This window comes from Leuciscus leuciscus (assembly GCF_965113295.1).
Source record: "Leuciscus leuciscus genome assembly, chromosome: 22".
In the NCBI taxonomy this organism is placed as follows: domain Eukaryota; kingdom Metazoa; phylum Chordata; class Actinopteri; order Cypriniformes; family Leuciscidae; genus Leuciscus; species Leuciscus leuciscus.
Window position 1 is genome coordinate 17,543,355 of NC_138746.1, and position 27,294 is coordinate 17,570,648.

The following is a 27,294-nucleotide window of genomic DNA, read 5'->3' on the forward strand; positions in this document are numbered from 1 at the left end:
TTTCTATAAATTTCTATCAGAATTTTTTTTTTTTGTAAATGTGTGCTGAATTGCTGAATTGCTGAATTGCGTAGGTGAGTTTTGAATTTTACTAACAAAGGGAAAAGTAAAAGGCTAGATACCATTGATCATCTAGTTCTCTAAAATAGTTCAGAGGTGCATCTCATGAAGCTTTATCTGGCAAGCATATGAGCACAACAGTGTTGCACATTCTGACAATGGAAAAACAACAAGGAAACAAATAGGGTCAACAGTCAGGAAGAATGACCTTATGGCTGAGGCGGGTCGAAAGGTATACAGTCGAATATTGGGAGAACAACAGTGTCCTCAATTATTCAAACATTTGTAGGCAGGACATGTCAGACTATGTTCACTATACTGTAATAAAGTATACTCACTGCAATGCTGTATAGTCCACTTGCATTTTGCAATACAGTAAATATTCTTTATAGAGACCTAACCTAACAAACAAACATGTGTAACACGTGTGTATATACTACATTATTGTATACTATATCCGACATAGAGTAATGAGTAAATTTGTACTGCTGAAATATATATGCCATACAGATAAAGTGCGGTCTTTTTTTAATCACGGTCATTACAATTTTAGCCATGTTTACATTTGAATATATAGAGTAGCTACACTGTTATAATGACAAGTTAACATGACTAAGCATTTTGACTATCTTGTGTGTGAACAATGACACAAGGACTTGTCATTCTGAGATGGCACTGATATGTTCACTGACATAAATACTTAGTTTTGAGAGATGAACTAAGGATTTTGAGCCAGGTACAGGCTTGGCAGTGTGGTTCGTTTGGTTTGTAGGCTACGAATTGTTTTCAGGAATGCACTTTGCAAATCTTAAGGATGATCAATTTAGGCTACCAAAATTGAGTGAAATACTCATACATCTCTTCAATATTTATTGCGTTAATATTGATATATCTGTTTCACACACAAAAAAGGGACTGTCCACAGTTGTGGTGCCTAATAAAGTTTTTTCAAATTTTAGTGTGTTTGTTTATCAAGGAGACAACAGAGGCAGAGGAGCTTGATGAAATATAAGACAGGTAAACTCTGCTTATTTTTATATGCATTTTTATTGTAAGTTCCAGTCAAGATGCAAATGTAAGCAAAAAGTGTGCAAATGTTTCATTGTGTGTATCTAGGATACACATGCTAGCGTTAGCAAGACAAGTCTTTTTTATTAAAAGCCATTTTATTCCCAAATAATTTTAAATGTAATTTGTACTACAGAATGTTATTTAACAAAATACATGACATGAGATGTGGTGAAAAAGAATCCGAATTCTTCTGTGAATTCATTGTAATGGAGGAATAAAGAACATCAGTAGAAATGCTATATTCAAATAAGCCTAAAAGGTTGACTAAAATTTTTTTCCTGCTGACTCCTTCATCCTGTTCTGTCACTGCTCATCTAATCCAATTGAGCTCTTAGCTGTAGTCTAAGAATAGTTGTTCAATTTGCAAAAAGTTTCGAAGACCCACAGACATCCATTGCTTCTTAATGATTAGACGTGAGTAGTTGATTAGTAGCTAAATGCATTTTGTATGGTTGTACAATACTGCAGTATGCTGGAGCAAAGGCTGGGTCACATGTGGTGCTTGGTAACAGAGGGTAAAGGAAACATGTAGTGATCCACTGGATTAAAGTGTGTGCACTGGGACTAAAGGCATCAGAGGGAGATCAGGACCTAATACACTGAATGCTAGAAGGTAAAAATCTATTAATATTCCTCAAATGAAAGATTACACTTAGTAGCTTTAATTTGTGTGATTTAAAATTCATGAAGTTGTATGTTTGGATTAAACAACATAATTCTGTTTGCAATTGATTAATGCTGCTTCCATGACTTGGTTGTGCTGAGCTGTGATGTATATCTCAGACTTTTTCTCAGTGCTCAGACTCGATCAGTGAGGATACACAATGCAAAAAGAAGGATAAAGAAAATTCACTCTTACTATCCTTAGCCGGTAAGCTTATTTATTTAACCACTGATCCTGTCAGTATGTGGCACAAAGACTGTTGTTTATTGGTATATCCTCAAATTTGATTATTGTAGGAATGCAGTGAGAATTTAGTGTCTTGTCCATAGTAATTTACATGTTGAACTTCCAATACTGAGTCTGAGAGAGCTCAAACATATTTTGAATAGCCTATATTCTCTCTCTCTCTCTCTCTCTCTCTCTCTCTCTCTCTCTCTCTCTATATATATATAATTTAAAATCTGCTAAGCGGTAATAATGGAAAAATGGCTTTAATTATAATTTTTTTGCTCTTATATGACTCTTATATGCTGATATAATATATATTATAAACTTGACAGGTGATTTTTATAAAATGTTGTTTGACCATATCTTCTCAGTTGTTATGAACTGAGTGATTATGAATGAAATGTTGTTAAATTTTCCCAATAAAAGATGATACATTTTTACATGATTTGTTACATTTAATTAACCCAGCAGATTTTGACTCATATATTTGCTATGTTTATTTAAGTGTTTTTAGCATTTGTATGCTTAAACTAAGACAAAATTAAGCATGCTATTTCTGAAAGGCTACAAAAAGAAACTCAAGGCTTCCTGTAATGTTCAGACATAAACATCTGCAGGTCCTGCTTAACCTTCTTTGGAGTTCAAGCTCATTATAGCAGGGGTATGTTTTGTTTGTGTGTGTGTTTAACCTAAATATTTGTAGGTCTGTCTGATCTGACTTGTTGAGGCAGTGAACAACATCAGGTATCCATAAATTGGATACATTTTAGTGAGGTTTTTTTTTTTTTAACAAAAGTTTTGAGTCAGCCTGTTAACAGAGGTTATATGTAATTAACTAGATTGTGTAATCTGCCTGTATTGGCACCTAGACCTGATCTAGTTCAATATAATAAACTTCAAGAGAGCTGAACATGAGGTTTTGAAATAAACTACAATCATTTATTTTTGCCTCTTATTTAAATGCATTTTATATCTTTAAATGTATTATATAAATGATCCTGCCGCAGTAATTACAGGAATATCATTATTTATTAGAGCTAATTAATTAATTTGACAGTGTAGCATTTTACCTGGACCTTTACTTGGAGTAAAAGTGGTTGCAAAAAAAATTTCATAAGAGTCATTACAGCCTTGATGGCTAATGTTGGTGACATTTCTTGGCTAAAGTAAAGCAGTCACCTGGCTAGGCTATTGTCCAGGTCCTGGCATCTTCTTATGGACATCTTCTTACGTCCCACTTCTCGTGCCAGATTACTGTAATCCTTAACTTTTCTTTATTTTCAGTGCATTGGCTTGTGGTAACCTTGCTTTAAAAATGTAATCACAGTTTTCTATTAACAGCATTGAAAATGTCACTTCCACAGTGTGACGTGATTAAGAGCGAAAAAGCAATGTGAAAATGTGTAGGAGAGGATTAGATTTTGTTCAGTTGGGAATTGAATTGAAGATTGTATTGCTAGCACTTCTCATGTTACTGCCTCATAAAGATGAACTGCTTGTTGAATTCCTTATTTGTAAATGATTTTGGATAAAAGCATTTGCTAAATAAATAAATAAATAAATAAATGATTGTATCATGGCTTGAAAGGAGGGCTTGAAAAATGTATGGAGACATCAGCTGAGAGACATGATTGTAATTATTATTTTAAATAATGAATTATGCTAAATAACACCAGGACTGTGCTTAGAAAGTCAGTACTGTCATTTTTTTAATGATACATCACAGCAAAATGAAACACCTAAAGACCAGCTAAATGAATGAAAAAGTCACTATAATGGTTTATTAAATTATCTTCCTCATATACCAAAAAGTTAATTGCATTGGTGTTCTAGCAAGCTATTTAGATTTTTGTACTTTTGAACACCAAATCAAAAAGAGTTGTATGTACTGGGGCATTCTTTTGAGAAGTGCATATTATTGATTAGTTTTATGGATTTACATGACATGCACTTGATAGGAAATGTCTCCCCCTGCCTTCTGTCTTGTGTAGTTACAGTGAGACACACTGGAATAAATGAAAAGACCTGAGGAAATTCTGTATTGTTCAATATTGTAGCAGGTGAAAAAAAAAAAAATAGAAGTAGATGTGAATTAGAATTACAGGATATAAACAGGTATTTCATATAGGGGAAAAACTGGCTAAAATCTTTTGGCATAACTTGTGTAAAAGATTTAAAATCTGTATATTTGTAGCTTGCTGTTCTCCAAAAAGGATCTGAAAAGGTGTCCTCTGAAGTCCAACCTACAGTGATTATGCAAAACAATTGGCACATTCTCGCCTAAACTTGTTCTTTTGATCGTTGGAATGAAGTCAGCAAAAGATAAAAATAGATAATTGTAGACAGATTTAGATTTACACATTACACATTATAAATATGGGCATTACACAATATTGTTATGAAACATGGATGATGAGAGCAGAGTCCCTGATGATCACTTTGTTTAGGCTCCATCCTCTTCTTTCAACAGATTTATCCCCTCCTCCATCAGCCATTTAGCTTGTGTCTCTCCTTCTCAGGTATCCGTCTCGCGACTCTGCAGGATGAGCAGCACATTTGTGACCCTCGCAGAGGTGCTGGAAGCCAGAGGAGGACCGCTGGAAGAGGACGAGGTTTGGTCCCTCCTGCTGGGCTCGGCTGAATCACTTGTAGACCTGTCTTACAAAGGTAAAATGTTGACCTTGCAGTTAGTGTTTTTTTTCCTTGCTGGTGAAGAGTGCAGTCCATGCAAAATTAAATGAATGTGGGTCTGTTTTTCTAGGTCACAATATCTGCAACATTATAACTCCTGCATCACTGCTCTTGTCTGCGACTGGGACACTGGCGTTCAAGAACTGTGCGATGACAGATGAGGTTTGTGCCTTCACAGCCCCAGAGATGCTGCAAGGCCGTGCCATTTCCACCAAACTAGCCATGGAGAAGGTCAGTTTCATTCAGCAACATCAGGAGGTTATTATGCACTTAACCTGCAAAATCTGATTTCTACGGACACACTGGCAATATAAACTGCATTGGCTTGTATGTAACACTTACTAGCTAATATACAGTTCAAATCAAATCAGCTTCTCATCACAAAATGACAGATTATTTACAGATATTAATATACACGCCCTCTTAAATGAGCTAATACACTCTTTCCTGTCAGGCAGTGGGAAGGCACCCTAAAGCCACCATATAGGACATGACACGCATTGAAAATGTATCTGCTTAACTTACTCTTGTATATGTATAGTGTTTGGCCTAATTCAATCACTCACAAGTGGAATGTAGCACTTCATTTATTAGCCAATAGCTAACGACAGACATTATTTATTTAGTCACAACTCTCAGGGGTTTTCTTTTAGATCTCACTTGTGTGAGGGACACCCATCCTAAAATGCAAAAGGCATCTATCTTTTATAAACACCCGATTTATACACTCGGAAAATAATTTATATTATTCATCTAAAATTAGTTTCTCTTAAATTACATTATTATATTTTTTCCTAACTATAGTAATGAACTGTTAAATGTATTATTTATCTTTTATTTTTATCTTATTTATTTACAGTACTGTTCTTAGGCATGTTAGTATTTTCACCCCCAAAAATGGTTTTAAGCCAGTTATTTATAGTGTGTCAGTTTACATTTTTAAACATTCCTTTTGCCATTAATTGTAATAATCCAGTAAGATCTGTCTCTAACAACAGCCGGTATGGTCCACACGGAGATCTGATCTCACCATCATCGAGTCTGTCTGTGATCACATGAAACCTGAAAACCAGAAACCAGAAACCTGGAAATGGAATGTTTGGAAATGGAAACTGATATTTCCTACTGACACACTACAGCTAAATATATAAATAACTGGCGTAAAACTTTAACTGTGTGAAAATACTAACGCGACTTTTGCATAGTACTGAATATTAATCAACATTTTTATTATTTATTTTAATCTTATTATTTATTTACATTTTACAGTTTTTCTTTAGACTTTTCCACAGACCCCCTTGCGACGCCCCTGGGGGTCCCCGGAACCCAGTTTGAAATCCTGACCTAGTGTGAAATTTAGTCAAAATGTAGAGGGTTGGATTTATTTGACAAAAGTGCTCTTCTTTATTGTTGTACTTAAGTTGAATGCTCACAGAAGAGATACTGATGTTTTGGGTGTCGTTTCTTCCAGATAATCGTGTATTCTCTTGGTATGACTCTGTATTGGTCAGTTGATTATCATCTCCCTCAAAACCAGGTCAGTTTCACAGAAATCCGGGTAAGAAATAAGAAAGTAAAGACTGTATAAGATGATAAGTAACCATATATAAGAACAAGAATGAACAAATACCAGTGAAGAATAAGCTAGCTACATTAAACTTTCATCACCTTTACTTTCCATCTGAAAATATTGTGGAAATGTGTTTTCTGCTTGTTTAGCCCATTCAGCTAAGTGACTCTCTCAACTGCCTTCTCCTGAGCATGTGTGAGGACATGGCCCATCGGCGAGCCAACCTGAACTCCATCTTGGAATCGAGTGAATCGCACCACAAAGCGTCTCTCCTGCCTCCTCCTAACAAAGTCATCAAACAGCTGGTAGAGGATGTCTTCCGAGACTCTGTGAGTTAAAAAAAAAAGCATGTATACCAGAAAAACTGATCAAAAATATAAAAGTGGTAGCCAAGGAGTTCATGAGATCTTCATTTCCAGGTGGATCGAGCTGCTTTAACTGAAAATGTTGTGCAGTTGAGTGGGAAAAGTCAGATGATCAGAGAAAGACTTCATGGTAGGAACCTTGAATCTCAAATTCCTCTGTTATCCTCTTATAGTTGTGTAAATACTGTAAGAAGTGTAGTCAAATAAGTAATAGTAATTTTAATAATAATAACATATTTTGTAGTATTTAGGGGAAAAGCACCAAAGGTGCATACTATTGTATCCATTAGTGTTCTTCTTCTTCTTCTTCTTCTTCTTCAGCTCTTGAAGTCTATAGCAGCCCATATAACGTATGGTAAAAAGTTGTGAAATTTGGCACACATATAGAAGACAGTCCAAGCATTAACCATAGCATTTTTGGAGTCTCCAAGTCAGTCCCTGTAGCGCCACCAACTGTCCAAAGTTTTAATATGCCAATAACTTTTGAACCTCAAGGGCTAGAAACACAATTATTTTTGTAAATGAAAAATTTCCGCCATTTTGAATTTTCCACAAAAGTGTCATTGGCACCATGCCCTGAAGGTACTCAAAAAGTACGATTGGCGATTTCTTCTGGTCGAAATAACGAGGAACACAGTATGTTTTTATGGAATGTAGCAGAGTAAAAAAATAATAATTGTGCTTCGGAATGTAATGAAGTAAAAGTAAAACTTTCCCAAAATAAAAATAAGTACAGTAACAAAGTAGAAATACTTTTACACCACTGTTTATAGAAGAGTTTTATCGTGTCATGTTACAATCTTTGCACGTCAGATCCTTTGCATAACAGGTCTAAGTGGGTGTTGATGTCACACATTTGTCTTAAAACCTGTCCTTAACAAACCGTTTCAGTGGTTAATCCAGACATCCTTGGATTATAATGTTTATCCTTATATTAAAGGACAAAAAAATCCTTTTATCCTTATGGTTAAAGATTGAAATTTGGACAAATGCTGCTGGCCCGAGAATTTTCGGTTTCTGTGGTAGCAAGTGTAAAATACCGAAGTTGTCCTTTAAATTAAATCAGTAAAACCCTGCAGGTTTGACGAACGTGCGTTAGAAAGCACCATTGCACCAATAAAATAGTGTCCACAATTGGATTAACAGTTTAACCTAAACCTGAACATGGGATTACAAAAGGTTGTAATCAGGTTCAAAGCATTGATGCTTCAATGCAAACCTATAAGCATAGTGCTAATATGCTTGGCAGCTTTCCAGAGCTCTTAATTGTGCAACAATGTGCAGTATAAACTGCTGTGTGTATACAATGAGTGCCCAGTATACATTGTGAAGGTAGTGATCAGGTCTCTGTTGAGCAGGTAAGCGTGGACCATATCCTGGTTATACAGAGGGGAACGGAGCTACAGGAGAGACTCGCAGACTGTCTCTGGACTCTGAGCTAAAGCAAGGTGAGCTCATACACTACTTTTCAAAAGCTTGTGTTTTATGTTTTTGAAAGAAGCCTTATACTCACCAGTGCTGCATTTATTTGATCAAAAGTATAGCAATATTGTTACTACTTTTATATATTTTAAAATGTAATTTATTCCTGTGACGGCAAAGCTGAATTTTCAGCATCATTACTCCAATCTTCAGTGTCATATGATCCTTCAGAATTCATTCTAATATGCTGATTTAGTCCTAAAGAAATATTTATTATTATTATACTCTCTTTTCGAGATTCTTTGATTAATAGAAAGTTTAAAAGACCAGTATTTATTTGAAAAAATTATGAATGTCTTTACTGTCACTTTCAATCATTTTAATGCATCCTTGCTTAGTAGATTGATTTCTTTAAAAAGAAAAATCTCACTGACCCCATTTTTTGAACATCAATTTGTCAGATATTTATTGTTGCTGTTTAAAATTGCATGTCAGTTTGTTAAATTGTGTATCTTGTATTTTTTTTTTATTTTTTTATTTTTTTTTTTGAGCATTTAGACATACAGTACTTATTTTCAGTATTCAACCTAGCTGATTTGTTTTTTTGTTTTTTTCCCCAGAAATTTCCCATCAACAGAAAAGCTGGTCTCTCAGAAGTAGACCTAGTCAGACCACATCCAATCAGGGCTCAAACAGGTTGGCAGTCTTGTTTTGCACTTTAAAATGAGCTATTAGTGCTGGTTAATGACAATCTTATTTGATACTTTGGTATCCCAGATCTCCACTGGGGCTTCACCACAGACGAAGCACAAGTTGTTGGCTGTCCCGGAGTACATGCCTCAACAAGAGTGAAGCCCGACCTTCTAGTCCGTGTATTACTGTTAGTGAGTCTGCAGTCAGCCTCTCCCAAAGGAAAGCTAAGGTAATGCGCTTAATATCTATGCTGTACTATAATATGAATGCTGCATCTTATGCTAATTTAATAGTTGTTAATTGTCTGTTTCCATGTTTTAATTGTAGAGTCTTGGACCTGAGTTTACCAGAATGATTGATGAACCTCAAATAGTCTTAGAGCTGCCGGGATCTTTAGTGGTAAACTCTGTTTCTGTATTTTTGGTTACATGTATAATGAACTTCATTTTTAAGTGTTCAACACTTTTGTACTGCATTCTAAGGTTGCAGAGTTTGTGTCTCTGTATATTTATTGTCTTCTCCCTTTCTCTTTCGATCGATACAGTCAAAGAAAGGCAAGTCAGGCTTGTCTCAAAGGGAAGTTAACGTGATCATGCCAAATGAACAGTGTGTGGCAGTGAAATGTGACATCAAGTCCCGCGGGAGAGATGTATTCGACATGGTTGTGGCACATGCTAATCTTGTGGAACACTTTTACTTTGGCCTTGCTTTCACTGATGGTAATGCAGTCTTGTGTGTGTCGTTAATGACTGAAAGAGAATCACGTCTTTATATTATTCACACTTTGAGCTGTCTTGCAAAAGTGAATAATTACATTTTTCTCATTTAGATGGTGAATATTTCTTTTTGGACCCTGAGACAAAAATCTCAAAGGTTGCCCCAGATTACTGGAAGAAAGTGGCTTCTGCAACATTTACCCTTTTTCTCCGTGTCAAATTTTTCCCTGATGACATCTCCTACATATTGTATGTCTTTTTTTTTTTACTGTTTTACTGTTTACATATACAGTACATCATATTTAGATGGTCTGTTTAAAGACCCCTTGATAACAGGCTTTTATCTATGTCTGTTAGGTTTGGGGTCACCCATGTGGTAGTATACTCCAAAAATTAACTTTTTAGTACATATACACAACCTTTTAAAAGTTTGGGGTCAGTAAGATTTTTTTTGTTGAAAGAAATTAATCATTTTAATTTAGCAAGGATGCATTAAATTGATCAAACGTGACAGTAAAAACATTTGAAAATGGTACAGATGCAGCCTTGGTGAGCAGAAGAGACTTCTTTCAAAATATTAAAAAAATCTTACTGACCTCTAGTTTTGAACACATTTAAAGAAGTCTTTCAGGAAAGAAAACTGCACTTGTCAAGTGATTTCATGGGGCCTTTAATAACCATTATTCCTAATTGCTTGCAATGAAATCTTCTCCTTTTATTCTAATGCTCACTGTTTGTTTTTGTCTTTTCATTTTAAAAGGCATAGACTTACACGACACCAATATTATCTCCAGCTGAGGAGAGATGTTCTGGAGGACAGAGTGTACTGTAATGAGGAGACTGCATTGTTTCTTGCTGCTCTCGCACTGCAGGCTGAGTTTGGAGATTATATGCCTGAAGTGAGTCAGATATTAATGAGCATTTTAATTTTCAACTGACCTAACTAGACAGTATTTTGAGAAATCAAACTGACTTTTTCAGGTTTACGGGAAGAACTATTTCCAGACGGAACAGTACATCTCTAAGAGAGTCACAGAGAAAGTGGCCTTGCCCTGTTTAAGAGAGGAGTTGCCAAGGTTGCATGCCAATAATGCCCAGATGCTTCCAGAGGAGGCTGAGATGGAGTTCTTAAAGGTTCTTTCTTTCGGCCTTCAGTCTAAAATGACTCTTCTAAAGCTTATAAAACTTAACAATAAAACAAATGAACTCTCAGATCAATATAATTGTACTTTTCTTCAAATATTTGGATGTTGGATCGTGGTTTTCAATACCTCATGTGTCTTTCATGCCTTTATAGATTGCACAGCAGCTACCAGAGTACGGGGTGCTGTTTCACAGAGTAGCCCGTGAAAGGAAACCTATTATTGGAGAGCTGGTTTTGGGAATTTGTGCCAAAGGTATTCTGGTATATGAAGTCAAGAACAATTCTCGGATGTTAAGCCGCAGATTTCATTGGACAGAGACGGACAGTCTGTCAACAAGTGTGAGTTTACGGCTGTTATTTGTGTGGCTTATATTGCTTGTTTAGCTCATTTTTTTGTTACTTCATTTAGTCCAGTAACATGCTATTTCAAGTTTAAACACCTACATGATGTTTTTGTGAAGGTTTTAATCACGTTCTGTTATTCCTGCCACAGAGACGAAAATTTACCATTGAGTGCAGCCCGAGTGGGAAGAAGCACTCTTTTGTGACGGAGAGCTCAAAGATCGCACAGTACCTCCTGAACCTCTGCTCAGCCCAGCACAAGTTTCACAGTGAGATGACCTCTCGTCAGCTGACCTACTGTTTAGCCTCAGGTGTGTAAAATCATTTGTGTACACAGTCTCATTTGAAGTTGAATACTTAGAGTCCAACAGTCTGGACTCATTTTCATACAAATATAATTTTAATACACTTTTATCATTACAAATGATATGTTTATTTTTTCCAAAGAGCATGCTATGCTTCAATGGAATCAGATTTTAGTTTTTTTTTGTTTAAAGTTGTTTTAACATTTTGCATAAATAAATACAATTACAACAACAACAAAAATATTTAAATTATTATAATAATTTGACATTTTAAACCTGTTTGTTTTCCTTTTTATTTGTTTATTGTTTTTGTCAGCTGGAAAAGATTTGTTAGTTTTTTAAGGATCATAAATAACCTGAATTTATTGGACTTAACAGGTAGTTAATTATTTCTCTTATCTCTCATTGTAGATGACAACGTAGCAAAATATACATCAATATGTCGCGCTCGACACGATCAGATAAAGAGGATGTCTTGCTCGGAGATCGTGCTCAATAATATTGGTTTGAATGTGTTACGAAATGAATCCATAAGCAAGTCTTGCGATGACCTGTCAGCAAAAATCGGAGTTCGGATTCAACAACAGAATGAAGTAAATTACATTTCTGAACCAAGAGCTCCAAGTGAACTGAAAGGCCAGAGCCAAAACAACAGGTGTGTCAATGGATCTGCTCTGCACATCATTCAAATCCTAATGCAAAACCAAATATGTATTGAAGGCTTATTGTGTTGATCTTTCCTCCTTGCAGCCCACCAGACACTTTCAGTCCTCCAATCTATCGCATCATGTCCAATGTCTCTTTGCAAAAGCAGGACTCAGAGGTTCATTCCACCACCTCGTCTATAAGAGGTAGACAGTGAAACTCTAAAGTTCTTTGTGACTATCTAATGGGAACTGATTATAAACATTTCAACTTAATAACACCCTAAACATTAAAAACAACAGTTATTCTCAACCTAACATGATAGGAGTGGGTATTTCAACTAAATATATATTTTTTTCTCAGTGGACACACCAACAAGAACAACCCCGGAGAGAGAAATGATCTGCGTTACGTTAAAGAAGGATCCCAAACTTGGCTTCGGTGAGTAAAAATGAGCGAGCATCTTTTTATGTAACATGAAGCACTTGCTGTAAACCTGCTCCAAAACACTGATGTATCACTGTTGTTGCAAAGGTTTTGTAATAGTCGGGGAGGACAACACAGGGAAGTTAGATCTTGGAATTTTCATTGCATCCATCGTTCCGGACGGGCCAGCTGATAAGGACGGCAGAATCAGACCAGGTAAAATCCTGACCCTTTTCCCTCATTTATGCCCAACGAAACAAACAAAAGAAGCTGAAAGTCTTTTTCTTTTCTGTTTAGGTGGTCGGCTGATCTCTCTGAATAAGATCAGTCTAGAGGGGGTGGCGTTTAATATAGCTGCTGCCATTCTGCAGAACAGCCCGGATGAAGTGGAGCTCATAGTGTCCCAACCCAAACGTACGTCTTCATAACATGAGATTCCATATTGTTCACAGGATCTGTCTTTATACTATTTCAATAAAGGTGAAGTGTGTAATTTTTCAATAAGAAAAAATACATTCTCTTATGCCAGCTTAACTCTTTCCCCGTCGGAATTTTCCGGGTCTCGGGTCTATGCGGTAGGGGGGCGCTATTACACATCTTCTAAAAGAGTACTGAATCTCCTGATTAAAACACATGCGATGCAGTAACAAGCGATATCATATGTAATTATATGCATATGTAAAATAACGTGATCACCAACATTAATGTCAAAATGTCGACCCAGGACAAGGTACAGGACTGTGCAAGCATTAGGGGTGTTGATGGACCCGATCTACTCCATCTATGTTTTTATCATCTTTCTGAATCCCATCCTGACGTTGTCTTTGACAAAAACACAAATTTTCTCCGATTTTTGCTCAAAATGTTGCTTTTTTTATTAAACTTACCTACATTCAAGTGTTGATAAAAAAAGAATGCATGAAGCTAGAATAAAGCGTTTTTTTATTTTTTTTTTATGTTCTTTCTTTTGATATATTGCATGTTCGGAAATTCACACAAAGAAATATTCTGGGGGCCAGGAAAATTGTGAGAAAATCAAAAACGCTGACTGTGGCTGGCAACTTTTTTTTTTAAATGAAAGAGTTAATATGCTGAGACAACTATTAGCAAGCCATTACTGTATATCTTTATTTTTCAATTACATTTGATGAAATTAATTTCTCACTTTACCTTTAAAAGGAAGAAAACTGACAAAGCTAACCACTGTCTGGTTAAATGTTTTCATTTTTTTGTTTATGTTTAGAGGATCTTCGGGACAGTAAGACTTCACTGGCTGCAAGTAATTTAGGGATGATGCTGGAAAAAGGATTTGGCTCCCAAAGCACCCTGAGTGCCGAGTACAGGCCCGTGATGGAGGAGCTGGAGGAGACACTCTCAAACATTATGGCTCCTAAAATGGGCAAAAGGCTGCACATACCTGTGGTGCGGATTCTGGATATTCAGGTGTGATTTACAGTAATGGAGCTTGTCCAGTTTATTAAAAAAAAAACATCTGACATGAAACAATACTGATTTTAACCAAAATTATGCTATGCAGGATGGGATGTCTAATAATTCTTCTAGCTTCAGCTTGAAGCCAGGTGAAGAAATCTACATGGAGCTCAGAAAGATCAACGGCAGCTTGGGAATCAGTGTTGCTGTGAGTTTTTACTCTGTGTGGCATTCATTTCAATTCTTGAATCTTAAAACATGGATGATGATACTATTATTAAATGATTTTTAGGGGGGAATCAACACTAATGTACATCATGGAGGAATTTACATCAAAAGCGTGATGCCAGGAGGAGCGGCAGATCAAGATGGAAGAATACAGAGAGGTTAAGATCCATCATTACCAATGATAAAACATGATAAATATTCTGAATTCAAAATATTTTATTAGTCACACTTTTCTTAAAATAATGTTTTAAATATCACATTTTTGTAAGATGAAGGTCAGTATGATTATAGAAGTCTCTTGTGCTCACCAAGGCTGCATTTATTTGATGAAAAATACAGTAAAACAGTAATATTGCGACTATATTTGAATATATGTATGTATAGATGTAATTTATTCCTATGATGGCAAAGCTGAATTTTCAGCAGCAATTAATTCAGTGTCACATGATCCTTATGAAATCATTCTAATATGCTGATTTGGTGCTTTAAAAAACGTTTCTTATTGTTATCAATGTTGAAAACAGTTGTGCTGCTTCATATTTTTTATTTTCAGGATTCTTTTATGAATAGATATCTAAAAAGAACAACATGCATTTAAACAGAAATCTTTTGTAACGTTTTTAAATTTTAGTAATTTATAAATATAAAATTTTAAATGAATGAATTTACTGTCACTTTTTAACGGTAATGGTATGTGTTCCAGGTTTTTAGTGTGTTCTTTGCATATTTGTCATCTCCTTGACGATGTACAAAAATGACTCAGATGTTCCTAACATGCTAATGAGCATGAATGAACATGCAGCTCCTTACTGTTTGTGACGCATGATTGGTGTTGACAGCTCAATGATGTGTTGTGTGTGTGTGTGACAGGTGACAGGCTGCTGGAGGTGGACGGCTGTAACCTGCGTTCTGTCACACACAGGCAGGCGGTGGAGTGCCTAAAGAGAACGGGAGAGGTACTGACATGTTTGCTTTACTTTTGAGCGGTACAATCACAACCGTTTATGTAGTTAACTGTTGCATATGATTGAGCCTACAGTATAGTCAAGTCTAGTCCTCATGATTTGGAAGTTATGTAAGACCGTTTCTGCTGAGAGTATATTTATGGTATTTATTAATATTTTGAATTAGCTTTTATTTTTAGTTTAGTTTTTTTTTTATAATTGTATGTGGTTTTGTCATTTTAATAGTTTCTGTTTTTTAATTAAATTTTTTCATCTAATATTTATTAAATTTTTTCATCTTTATTTAACATGCCATGTGAGTCAGTTCAGTCTATTGTACCGGAGCGCTTGCATTTTTTCAAACAGTTAAAGAGCAGTCGCTTTCGTTTAATCTTAGCCGTTATATTGAGAAGTAACAGCCGTAGATGTGAACTCTAGCACAAGGACGAGACAGAGGTCACAATCTGTCTGAAGGGCCTTTGGCCCTTTCTTCAGCATGTCAGTTGCTTTAGGACAACAGCACCAGCAACCCTTGTGTCTTAAGGGTTCTCAAACTGCGCAAAAGAGAGATCTAAAGTGACACATGGTTGTGAAAGCATATGTGTTGGTCGTTATTTTTGTCTGGGCTACTAACAAGATTTTCTGGGGTATGACGCTGAGCTGTGTGTCGTCATACTGACACACTATAACACTTAAGCTGACCAGTCTTCAGCCGCATACACTGATTAGGTAACAGGCCGTGTGCTAAGCAAACTGATGACATGGGTATGTTCACCGTAGGCGTACAGCTGATGGGGCAACCATTGTCTTTAACAGTCAAATAACAAGACATGTTGCTTTAATGAGAGTGTTATTTTCAGGTGGTGAGCCTGGTTCTTGAACGAGAGCCTCCGGTGGTGTTGGACACTTTCAGTGCTTCATCCAGGTTGGAGAGACAGAGATCTCCTTCACATCTCAGTCTGCAGAGCGCACCCACCCCCCTGAGGAGAGATGTGACCATGGAAACACCCTTGTCTGTCAGGGCCAAGGACTTCAGATTTGTGTCAGATGGTGAGATGGGGATCAGAGAGGGGGAGAGAACACTGCAAAACATTTCAACTGAATCTGACAGCGACCCTGTGCTAGCTGCCAGACCCAAAGACCCAGCCAAATTTAGATCTTGTCCAGGGGAACATTGGTTACTTTTTTGCACTGACATATGTTTTGCATCAAGCCTGAATGTTAGAGTTACCTTTACATGCAACATTTTGTTTCTTTTCAAGTAACAACACTTAAAAAAAAAAAATATATATATATATATATATACTTAAAAAATGTCTTTTATTTAATTAGGAGTTTACTGAGGCAAAAGTTGTAGTTAATAGATAGTTAATAGTGAGAATTGGATTCTAATCTAAAGTGTGACCGAATTTCTTTCTTCTGTGGGACACAAAAGGGGAATTTTTAAGAGTATCTTGGACACTATTTATAACCAATTTTTATAAAAGTGAATGAGTTCTGGGGCTGTCAAACTTTAAAAAGAACGCAAAAGCACCATAAATGTAGTCAGTTTGATGTTTTGAATCTTCTGATGTCATTATGATCAGTGTTGTTATTGTTAAGCAAAACTATTAGAAATCAGTTTTGCTTTTTGAAATTAAGCTGCAATAAAATATAAATATTAGATGAAAAAATTAAAATTTTAAACGAAAATTAGACATTTTAAAAATTATTGCTTTGGTAACTAACTGAAACAAATCATTTTAAGTTGAAGTACTAAAATGACTAATACTAAAACTGAAATAAAAATAAATTAAAGCTTAATAATAGAATTATTTAAAAACAAAACTACATATACCACTACAACAAAAACACATCACAAATTTACTAAAGCTTAAATTAAAATTGAATTGAAAACTGAAAATATAAAAATAAAAGCAAATTTAAATTATTATTAAATACTATAATACTGTATAAATAATACTAAAAATAACAATACATTGTGTGACAGTCCTCATTTATTTTCATTATATTAAAGAGTGGCTTGGATATACTGTAATTCTCACAGAGGAAAGTAAGCTATGTGTTTGGAACATCATGAGTAAAATAATTACAGACATTTTCATTTTGGATGAACTCTCCCTTTAACTGTTCACTGGTTTTTGTGTGTCTCTGAACCCAATATTAACGACAAATTGAGAGATTTCCGCTTTTTCTTTGTGGCAGATAACATCCGGGAGGTGACGCTTCAGAAGAGTCTCAGTGGCCTGGGGTTCAGCTTCCTCGTGTCTGAGCTGGGTCCTGATGAGGGCAGCATGGTGCATATTAAGAGCCTTTCTTCTGGTCAGCCTGCAGGGCACTGTGGGCATCTGAAGGAGGGAGACATAATCCTGGCTGTCAATGGAGAACCCGTTAGAGGCTTGTCCTATGAGGTAAAGGATGCATTATTTATATCCAGCATTCCAAGACTGGACACATCAAAGCACTGTGAGAGACACAAAGCTCTTAAAGATTTACTGAGATTTGGATCATATTTATGCATGTATGTGTAACTGTAGCATAATACATTTCGGATTCATGACAACATAATGTGTATGTGTGGCCAAGAAACACAATTAGTTTATAAAATTTGTCACATGTTACAGTTAAGCCTTTAATCCACCTAAATTGGTTATTTGTGCTTTATTCAGTTTAATACAATATACTGGATTAAATAAAACAACTGTAATACATTAACAGCTGTGATACATCAATGCATCAAGAGGTTAATCAATCCTTTTTCTTTCTTTTTTTTTTATAAATTAATGAATGCTTTAATTTTTAATAAGGATTCAATTACTTAAAAGTGACAGTACAAACATTTATAATGTTACACAAGATTTATATTTCAATCAAATGCTGTTCTTTTGAACTTTCTAATCATCAAAATATCCTTAAAAAAATTAAACAGTATTAAGCATCACAACGGTTTTCAACATTGATAATAATAAGAAATGTTTATTGAACAGCAAATCAGTATATTTGAATGATTGAATGATCATGTGACACTGAAGACTGGAGGAATGATGCTAAAAATTCAGCTTTGCCATCACAGGAATAAATTACATTTTAGAAAAAGGTTATTTTAAATTGTAATATTTTTTAACAATTTTACTGTTTTTACTGTATTTTTAATAAAAAATGCAGCCTTGATGAGCATAAGAAACTTCTTTCAAAAACATTCTTCCCAACCCCAAACTTTTTAACGGTAGCGTATTTCTTTCTGTCACCGCAGGAAGTTTTGCATCTCCTCCAAAAATCTCCATCTGAGATCAGGCTGTCAATCTGCAGACCCTCACAGGAGGAACACGGAGATATTGACACCTATCTGGTAACATCCTATTTCTACATTGTTGGAAACAACTCTAAATTTGGCATGTTATTTTTCAAACTCACATCCCTTTTTGACAGGATCCTGACACATTTCCAGCCCGTGCACTGAGATCCAGGTCTCTAGACATGCAGGCGAGGTCTTTTACCCCAGACTTCAGTGAACTCCTCAAGAAGCGGGCAATAGAGATGGGTCTAAAGAAAGAAGTTACCCCTGAGCAAACCCAGGAGATCCCCTTGACCCAACAGAGCCAAGACAGTGAGATGGTGGAGACGACTATATCAGCCCCTCCACCCCTACCTTCACGTCCATCCTCAAGTGAAGCTGGAGAATTAAAACCTCATGCCATAGTGAGGAAGGAGCATGAGAACAAAACTCCACCCCCAACACCAAGCACTGTTAAAGTGACAACAGCCAACACAGCACCAACTCCAGCAGCCCCTGAAACAGCATTTACAGCCCATCAGCAAGAGTCGAAAGATGATGTCGTCTCAAAAAGCAACCATGTCTCAGCTTGTACCAGGTAAAGGCCTGTTTATTTCTATGTGATATGATGTATAAAATTATCAATATGATGCTAATATTAAATGTAAATGTGTTGAATAAAATGTTCTTTTTGAAAATAAAGAGCTTGAGAGCTACCGTTCAAAAGTTTGGGGTTAGTACGTTTAAAAAAAAAAAAGTATCTTCTGCTGATCAAGTCTGCATTTATTTGATCAAAAATACAGTAAAAAGTGTAATTTTGTTAAATGTTATTACAATTTAAAGTAACCATTTTTTTTTATTATACTTAAAATGTAAATTATTCCTGTGATGGCCAAGCTGATTTTTTTTTCAGTGTCACATGAGCCTTCAGAAATCATTCTAATATGCTAATTAAGTGCTTAAGAAACATTTCTTATTATTATCATTGTTAAAAACTGCTGTGCTGCTTAATATTTTTGTGGAAACGAGATACTTTTTGATCAATAAAAAAGCATTTATTTTAAATAGATGTCTTTTTTAATATTATAAATATCTTTACTGTCACTTTTTGTCAATTAAATGCATCCTTGTTGGATTAAAGTATACATTTCTTAAAAAAAAAAAAATCATAATTCAACTATGCTGGGGATGTGACCAGATGGGACTTGATATGTTTCCAGTGAAAAGCAATTTGTCTGTCAACACTGAACACAAAAAATGCTACACATTGCAACATAGTCAGATCATATTTAATGTTTAATATGCAGCTATATGGAGTGGGCTTTGTGACCAATGAGATTTGGGTGGGGCTACCTAGTAAAAATAAATAAAAATCATCAAATGCTGTGTCAACTGTCACATGTGGTTTATAGTTACGACAAAACTGGGGATGTTTCTTCATTGCTTAATTCAAGACGATGTTCATTAAAAGCTAAAATATGACTTAAATATTTTGGCTCAAACAAACATTAACTTCCTGTTATCTGTTCACAGTCACACAACTGAAGGTGTGGAAGAGAACATGACAAGTTTCACAGCTAATGGGCTGACTGTTATAGCTGATGAAGAATATTTGACCATCACCACCTTGGCACCCTCTCCCCCAACCAGAAGCACCAGTGCTTTCTCCAGTGAACCGCCCGCTCCACCAGCTCTTTCTCTAGCACTGCTAAGCACACCTCCATCCTACCAGCAAGCAACTCAAGCAGAACCTCCTGCCCAGCTCAGCGTCCCCTCAGTCAGCAACAACAACGGCTGGGATGATGATGAAGATGAAGATGATGACGAAGATCCCAGAAGGGTGAAGTCTGATTGCATTTGCCTATTCATAGTTTTCAGTCACATGGCTGGCGCTGAGATTTGGAGGGCAAAGCATCCATAGAACTGCAGCACAGGCCTGTACATTTTCCATGAATATTTAAATCACCTCTCAAAAGAGGTAAAAAATGAAAAGTATGTCAACAAAATGTAAACAAAGTTTTGGGCACTTGTGACCCATTTGCAGCACTTGCTGCTGTATTTCATTCACTAAAAACAGTGGGACATTCTAAAGTGCTTAATGTGAAAAACACTTATTGATGATGCATACTATATACAGATGAACTCAGAATATATGGTAAGGTTTATATATGTATTTATTGAATATAAGGTATATATTGAAATTGGTCTATTAATATCACTGTCTCAGTGCATTAGCCTTGTTTTGCCCTCCAATTTGGCATTCCTATCCGGGTGTGATGTCACGTGAAAACTGATGAAGTCCTTAGATCGGCATTTCAGTGCTGGTTAATGCTCCAAAACTCAGAATTTCTACTTATATTTAATTTATTTAAATCCTCAGACATTTTTGGAATATTTTTTTGTTTTTCATATTTACTTTTATTTTTCTGTTTTCTGTGTAAGCGCCTTGAGAAGCATGCTTTATAAAATAAAGCACAACAGTATATACAATAAAGTTTATTATTATCATCATCATCATAATTTAATGCTGGTCTAGCTAGTAAAGTAGCATAGCCATGTTGTTCACCTTCTCATATGTTCTGTCTTGTTTTAGGACGTGTTGAAGGAGTTTGAAATGACGGTCTCACTGACCAAATCGTGGTGTGGCAGCTTCGGTTTTACAATAACCAGGAGTAAACTGGACAATTGCTATTATGTCCAGGATGTCCTGGATAATCCGGCCAAAGCAGATGGCAGACTGAGGGCAGGAGACAGACTTGTCATGGTACAGCTTTTCTCATAATTAGAAACACAATCACAGTTGTGACCATCTTTTTCTGAAGACTTGATTTGATTGTCAGTGGTGCACAATTTCACAGTGCCAGCTCCTGTGTTAAGACTGAATTGGCATTATCAACTTATATTTGTCAGGTGAATGGTCACAATGTGACCAACGTGGCAGATGACGTGGCAATTGGCATCCTCAGGTGCTCCTCCAAAAGACTGCACATGGTGCTGGGGAGAGCTGTGCAAAATTTACTGCCTCCACCACCTCTTGACACCCTCCAGGACATTGTCATTCCCAAGACTCCATCTGGACAACTGGGTGAGGAAATACTTGATAGTAGGGGAAACTAGGGTAACATCATATCATAAAATCATAAAAGTGATAGTTTAAGAAACAATAACCTTCTGACTTTTTGTATTCAATTCAAAATTATGATACTTTTGCATTTGTCTGTGCAGGTATTAAGCTAACAGGGGGCATTGGCAGCAAGTGGCAGGGAATTTATGTCCAGGAGGTGGTGCCAAACTCCCCTGCTAGTGAAGAGGGCAGCATCCAGCCCAATGACAAGATTGTTTACATATGTGGGAAGTGCACCCTGGGAATGACAGTGGAGGATGCGGTGAAAGTGTGTGAAAGCGCACCACGCAAAGTCAGATTCAAAGCCATGAGGTGAGATTGATTAAAAACATTAATTATATGAAGTGTACACTGTAAAAAAAAAAATATGATCAATACGTTGACAACTTTTTTATAAGTTATACAAGATTCAACTCATTTTTTAAGTTAGTTTAATGTAATTTAAGTTGAAATGACTTAAACATCCAAGTTGATTGTTCTTAAAAATTTAAGGCAGCAACTTTTTTTGTGTACATTTTTCATTTTTTTTCTATTAAATGTTTTTTTCTTTGTTTCAGAGATGATCAACCAGTGATACCAATGGATACATGGAATGGTACATTTGAGCTGATCTTCTTGAATTACAGCAATAATTGTTAGAATCATAATCTATACAGAATATGAGGATGTAATTAAGTTTAATGTTTATTTCTTCACTTTGAGAGTGTGTTTATTGGTATTATTTAGCCATATATGGAGTTACATAGACACTTTAACCTTCCCATGGGCGAAGTAACTGCTCTGGCTGTCAGTGGGGTGTGTTTTCTTTCGCTCTGGGCGTGTGAAGGCTCCGGCTGGGCTGCAGAGGGCAGTCGTGATCGACGTGTTTCAGTCTAGTCTGAAGTGACAGATATGAGGTGGAGAGCTGCTCCAGTGGAGGTCCAGAGCAGCCCAGGCCTTCACTGCACGCTTCACTGGACACTGCCACATTTTGAGCGAAGTGTCAACTCTTATTAGAGTGCTTCACTACACTGTGTCAGCCCTGAATAATATTTTGATGTAATTTTGAACTTTCACTCTATTTATCCATATTGATATGGGCACCAGAATTAATACAAAAAGTATTCAATTAAAAGCTATTCATACTATGTGTTATATACAAAAAATGAACAAATAACTACATTTTCTCAAGGAAATGTTATTGGTGCTAAACTTGTTGCCACGATGCTAGGTTTTTGTTGTAAAATCTGATGTAGATTTTCTCACAAATCATGTAATATGAAGCAAACTCTGATTTCTGGAGTAGCTTATTTAAAACAAAAAACATCTGTTTATCCCTTACCTTATCCCTTTTCTCCTCTTCAGGTTTGTTTGAATGGAAGAAGGAGAAAAAAGTCTGCCCTCGCCTCGAAGAGCCTGTGTCACCTGACGTGGAGGCAGCTGCTACGGATGGTAAAGCCTTTGGTTTCCTGTGTCTCTGTTGTCTGGGAGTTGTGGCATTAGATCTGTGCTGACAGACATGGCATGTCTTGCTCAGAGGGCAGCGGGGGGAAGGATTAATTATTAGCGAGGGACATGGCCTCCTCTGGCCGATCAAAGTGCGCTTTCTTGTGTCTGACGAATAAAGGCCAGCTGATCTAGTGGGCATCCGGGTTGCTAGGAGACCGCTAGCCAGGAGGTCCGAAAGAGCTTGAAAAGGCTAGCACAGTTTACCTACCGTAGCACAGAGCAGGTCATCAACGCATCTCACCCTGAAATGGCAGCAGAGGAGGGGGACGTTTGTGAGTTTGGGAATTGGTTGAAATTGCTGTGCACTTGGTTTCCTCATTTTGGTTGATTTTGTCTTTATTTCTGATTAACTCTGATTAACTTTGGCATTTGTTTAATGGGTTTGATGTACCATTCAGTGTGAATGATCCTGCTCAGTTAAAGAGATGCATCTAAAATGTCTAGAATTTTTCTGACACAAAATCCCTCTCTTGTTTCTGGTACAGTTAAACCTGTCGCTGACAGTGCCGTGCAATGCAGGAAGAGGCTGTCCATCCCATTGGAGCAGGAGGTAATTTTCCCTCGGCCTTGTTTTAGGCTGATGTAACATGACTCTTGCTTTGTAATCTCTCTATGTCATTCACCTCTAAATATCTTTGTAATCATCATCATCAGCTAGATATATAGTTCATCATTAATAATATTACAATATTCAAACAGCAATCATTTAAACCTTTCCTAGAAAATGGGTGTACATGTAGATGCTTCAGGCAAGACTTGCCCATCTGGACCTGTCTAAGTACAATACTTCATAATATAGCAAATACAATTCGTCATATAGCAAAAGGTGATATTTAATCATTTACTATGCACAACACAGTAAATATGTCAGCAATTTTGAACACAGTAAATGCTTCAACACATTAAATGCCTCTATTGCTTGTGACTACAGCATACAATGTAATAATAGGAATAAAGTACATTTTAAAATGTTTTAAAATGGAAAAAGTAATATTTGACAATATTACCATTTTTCAAAAACATTAAAAATCGCTTTAATTCAACTCCAACCTTTGATCGCAAGTGTCACAGCAAGTGATCTAAGCAAATGGCTCAATTTCATCACTTGAAAAATGACAGTGTGGACAGTTAGTCCTAATGATTGGATTTAAAAAGCCAAATCGGATCTGTGTGCCATGTTGAAGGGATAGTTCACCCAAAAATGAAAATTCTGTCATCATTTACTCTCCCTCAAGTTGTTCCAAACCTGTATGAATTTCTTTATTCTGTCGAAAACAAAAGAATATATTTTGAAAAATGTTGGTAACCAGACTGTTGACGGTAGCCACTGACTTCTATGGTAGGGGAAAATAATTACTATGAAAGTCAATGGCTACCGTCTGGTTCAACTTTGTTCTGTCCTTCCTTACTCCTCTCTTTTTCTGTAGAGCTGTATCCTCCAGGTAGAGTTCACCAAGCCTGAGAGAAGTGGGCTGGGCTTTGCTCTGGTAGGCGGGGTCAATGGGAGCACACTGAGAGTAAAGGATATTTGCTGTGGGGGTGCGGCCGAGCAGGATGGTCGTCTAAGAGTGGGTGACATCCTTTTGGAGGTATGAGCAAATCATTTCCTTTTTTCTTTGTTAAACTGTGTAGGAGGTGTACCACATCTGTGTATGTTTTGCAGGTGAATGGGATCATTGTGTCAGGACTGAACCACGGTAAAGTTGTGGATATTTTGCGGAAGGCAGAGGGCACGGTTCAGTTAACCATATGTAGGGACATCCTGCCAATGTTAACCTGCTCTGGTTCCAGCTCCCCTGCTGCGGCCTCTCAGGAATTCAGCACATTCAATTCTGCAGGTCAGCAAGCCTGATACGCAAGCCCCGCTCTGTGTCTGTACTGTACTTGGTCATCTATTATGTCAGACTGGCAGCATCACTTATATATTCATGTTCAATTGATAGAACTATAACCTATCATTTTTGTATTGAATTATGATAGAACAATATACAGTATAGGCCAATTAATGCCAATAGCATTCTCAATGGATATTACATTTTATCATCAGGTCCTTTTTTGACAATTTTAACTAAATATTGAGTATATAATCATGTAAAATATCAGTATGATTTAAAAAAAGAAAAATAAATTAATACTTTTATTCAGCAAGGATGCATTAAATTTATGAAAAGTGACAGTAAAGACATTTATAATGTTACAAAAGATAACATATATTTTTTTAAATTCTGTTCTTTTGAACGTTCAATTCATCAAAGAATTATAGTTCCCACAAAAATATTAAGCATCACAACTGTTTTCAGCATAATAATAAGAAATGTTTTTTGAACCGCAAATCATCATACTAGAATGATTTCTGAAGGATCATGTGACACTGAAGACTGAAGTAAATTACATTTTAAAATATATTAAAATAGAAAACCGTTATGTAAATTGTACTTATATTTCACACGATTACTGTTTACTGTATTTTTGACCAAAACAAATGCATCCTAGTGAGCATAAAATACTTCTTTCAAAAATATAAAAAAAAAAAAATCTTAAAAGCCACACATTTTTGAATGGTAGTGCATGCTCGATAATTTCAGCAATTCTGTGAACATCTCATTTGTCATCATTAAATTATATTATGTTTATCATAGAGTGTCAATTTAACTTACTTCACTGTGTTTTAATTTACTGTGGTTAAAGATTCTTTTTAAAATGTGATACCTTAATTCATAATAATTAAAATATTAATATATGATCAATTTGAATACTGGTATCATGTTATTTATAGTTTAAAAAATGTTTTATTACATTTTAAATCACAATTTTGACAGCTTATATTTGATATTTTATTGCCATTATATTTGCCAACCTTTGCAGATATCTGTACACTGTAAAAAAAAATGTACATCCCCAAGTCAAACATTTCTAGTGACTGATAACATCTAAATTTTTCAATTAGTCTGACGTATTATTTCTCATTGAGCCAATGTTAACAGACTATTGCAACAAGAATTGCACTTGGGCCAATTTAAAAATTTAGATTTTGACTTGGAGAGGTTAGACATTTTTTACAGTGTATATCAACATGCCCGTTGAACAGATATATTGTTGTTTAACTACTAGCACTGACACTTGCATGTTCTTACTATGTTTTAATGGTCTCCTCCTGCTGTAATGCTTCATTTGCAGATATTAGAGCACAAACAGAAGCACATGCAGATCATGTGTCTTTCCAGACCTCAGATTGTCCTGGACTTAGAGGGGAATGTGAGCAGGTATAAAACCTTTTTTTCCCCTTTACTGTCAAGTAAATAAAGATGTATGTAAGTTAATACTGAGATGATGACTTTTTCCAGTGAACTGAAGGTCCATCTCAGAACAGTAGAAGACAAAAACCTAATCTAATAAATTGCACCTAGCAAGGTTCGCCATAAAATTAATTAGCACCGCCTCCAATTTCTCTCAGAGGAAAACACTGAAACTCAGATGACAGTAAGGGTGGCCCGAACTGAGTTAACTCATCACCTGTCTCCTCTTTCTCTCTTTCTCTTTCTCCTTTTTCTTTCTATCTCTTGCCTGTAGGAAAGTCGAAACTGTACACCTACCTGTCAGAGGTGTTGTCCGTCTCTGGGAGTTACTGACATGCTACAAGAAAGGTGAGTGTCACTGAATTCCTGTATTTTTTCTCACATTTTTGTTAATGCAGTTGCTATATCACATGTGCCACTCAGAGTGCTGAGTTTTGTACAGAATGAGACCTGAAAGTTTGAATGAACTGAAACTTCGTAAAAAGCATCCGCAAAAACTGTTCGTCTATTTACCCGTAAATGTGCAACGTGTTATGACTCAACATAAACCAGATCATAAGGACTGAATTTCATTGCAGTTTTTGTTTTGTTTGTTTGTTTTTTAACATAGCTCTCAAATGGAATCGCCACAGGGAGGCACTAAAGAGTCATTAATAAAATACAGGCCCAATAATCACAGCTTTGGCTTCTAGTTAGGCTGGCCTACAAGCCACACTTGTTATAGTACGCAGCACTTGCAATTAGCAGCTTTTTTACATTTTAGGTGGAAAAATCGCAGGAAAATCAGCCTTGCATGATAACAGGCCCCGGAACGTAGCAATGTGGTCAAGGTCTCTGCTCATTCCTGCCCCGTACCCCCTTCAGGACAGACCCCCAGAAGCAGCATCTAGAAAAATCTGCCATGAAAGCAGAGCATAGCGAGTCAGACGACTGGAGCAGTGATGAGGAAGAGGATGGTGATGATGATGACAATGTCTTTCAGCCATCGGCAGCAGAGGCTATTTCTCAAACAGGTAAATCAGACATCTTCATATTTATTCACCATCTTAGTAATTCTACTCAATATATATTCATTATTTTAGTATGATATAAATCATTTATATATATATAATTAGTTGGGAAATACTGAGATCTGATTGGCTTGTGTAGATCCAAGCATCTAAAAAG

General features: G+C 36.2%; 1 protein-coding gene and 1 long non-coding RNA gene across 2 annotated transcripts in view; one reads left to right on the plus strand and one right to left on the minus strand.

The window, feature by feature from the left end:
• The first annotated feature begins 1,018 nt into the window (after positions 1–1,018).
• The window catches only part of ptpn20 (protein tyrosine phosphatase non-receptor type 20), a 34,071-nt gene continuing 7,795 nt past the window's right edge, over positions 1,019–27,294 (plus strand). The window contains exons 1-42 of the mRNA XM_082154263.1: positions 1,019–1,077; positions 1,600–1,744; positions 4,543–4,690; positions 4,785–4,945; positions 6,186–6,251; positions 6,434–6,613; positions 6,704–6,779; positions 8,008–8,097; positions 8,692–8,767; positions 8,849–8,993; positions 9,092–9,163; positions 9,309–9,483; positions 9,594–9,729; positions 10,241–10,379; positions 10,462–10,614; positions 10,778–10,963; positions 11,118–11,277; positions 11,683–11,926; positions 12,022–12,122; positions 12,280–12,357; positions 12,451–12,558; positions 12,640–12,756; positions 13,586–13,785; positions 13,880–13,981; positions 14,066–14,159; positions 14,872–14,957; positions 15,806–15,995; positions 17,151–17,356; positions 18,199–18,294; positions 18,375–18,817; positions 19,753–20,059; positions 20,813–20,983; positions 21,130–21,304; positions 21,445–21,655; positions 21,901–21,938; positions 22,688–22,774; positions 23,317–23,381; positions 24,259–24,420; positions 24,495–24,669; positions 26,009–26,094; positions 26,402–26,475; positions 26,992–27,140. Of these exons, the coding sequence (XP_082010389.1) occupies positions 4,567–4,690; positions 4,785–4,945; positions 6,186–6,251; positions 6,434–6,613; positions 6,704–6,779; positions 8,008–8,097; positions 8,692–8,767; positions 8,849–8,993; positions 9,092–9,163; positions 9,309–9,483; positions 9,594–9,729; positions 10,241–10,379; positions 10,462–10,614; positions 10,778–10,963; positions 11,118–11,277; positions 11,683–11,926; positions 12,022–12,122; positions 12,280–12,357; positions 12,451–12,558; positions 12,640–12,756; positions 13,586–13,785; positions 13,880–13,981; positions 14,066–14,159; positions 14,872–14,957; positions 15,806–15,995; positions 17,151–17,356; positions 18,199–18,294; positions 18,375–18,817; positions 19,753–20,059; positions 20,813–20,983; positions 21,130–21,304; positions 21,445–21,655; positions 21,901–21,938; positions 22,688–22,774; positions 23,317–23,381; positions 24,259–24,420; positions 24,495–24,669; positions 26,009–26,094; positions 26,402–26,475; positions 26,992–27,140 (5,704 nt within the window). The 5' untranslated portion in view covers positions 1,019–1,077; positions 1,600–1,744; positions 4,543–4,566. The remainder of the gene's footprint in view (positions 1,078–1,599; positions 1,745–4,542; positions 4,691–4,784; positions 4,946–6,185; positions 6,252–6,433; positions 6,614–6,703; positions 6,780–8,007; positions 8,098–8,691; positions 8,768–8,848; positions 8,994–9,091; positions 9,164–9,308; positions 9,484–9,593; positions 9,730–10,240; positions 10,380–10,461; positions 10,615–10,777; positions 10,964–11,117; positions 11,278–11,682; positions 11,927–12,021; positions 12,123–12,279; positions 12,358–12,450; positions 12,559–12,639; positions 12,757–13,585; positions 13,786–13,879; positions 13,982–14,065; positions 14,160–14,871; positions 14,958–15,805; positions 15,996–17,150; positions 17,357–18,198; positions 18,295–18,374; positions 18,818–19,752; positions 20,060–20,812; positions 20,984–21,129; positions 21,305–21,444; positions 21,656–21,900; positions 21,939–22,687; positions 22,775–23,316; positions 23,382–24,258; positions 24,421–24,494; positions 24,670–26,008; positions 26,095–26,401; positions 26,476–26,991; positions 27,141–27,294) is intronic.
• On the minus strand, positions 16,925–22,826 carry LOC309486805. The gene is made up of 2 exons (XR_014201689.1): positions 22,665–22,826; positions 16,925–17,293 (listed from the first exon to the last, which is right to left on the minus strand). It is a non-coding gene; the product is annotated as an uncharacterized lncRNA (long non-coding RNA).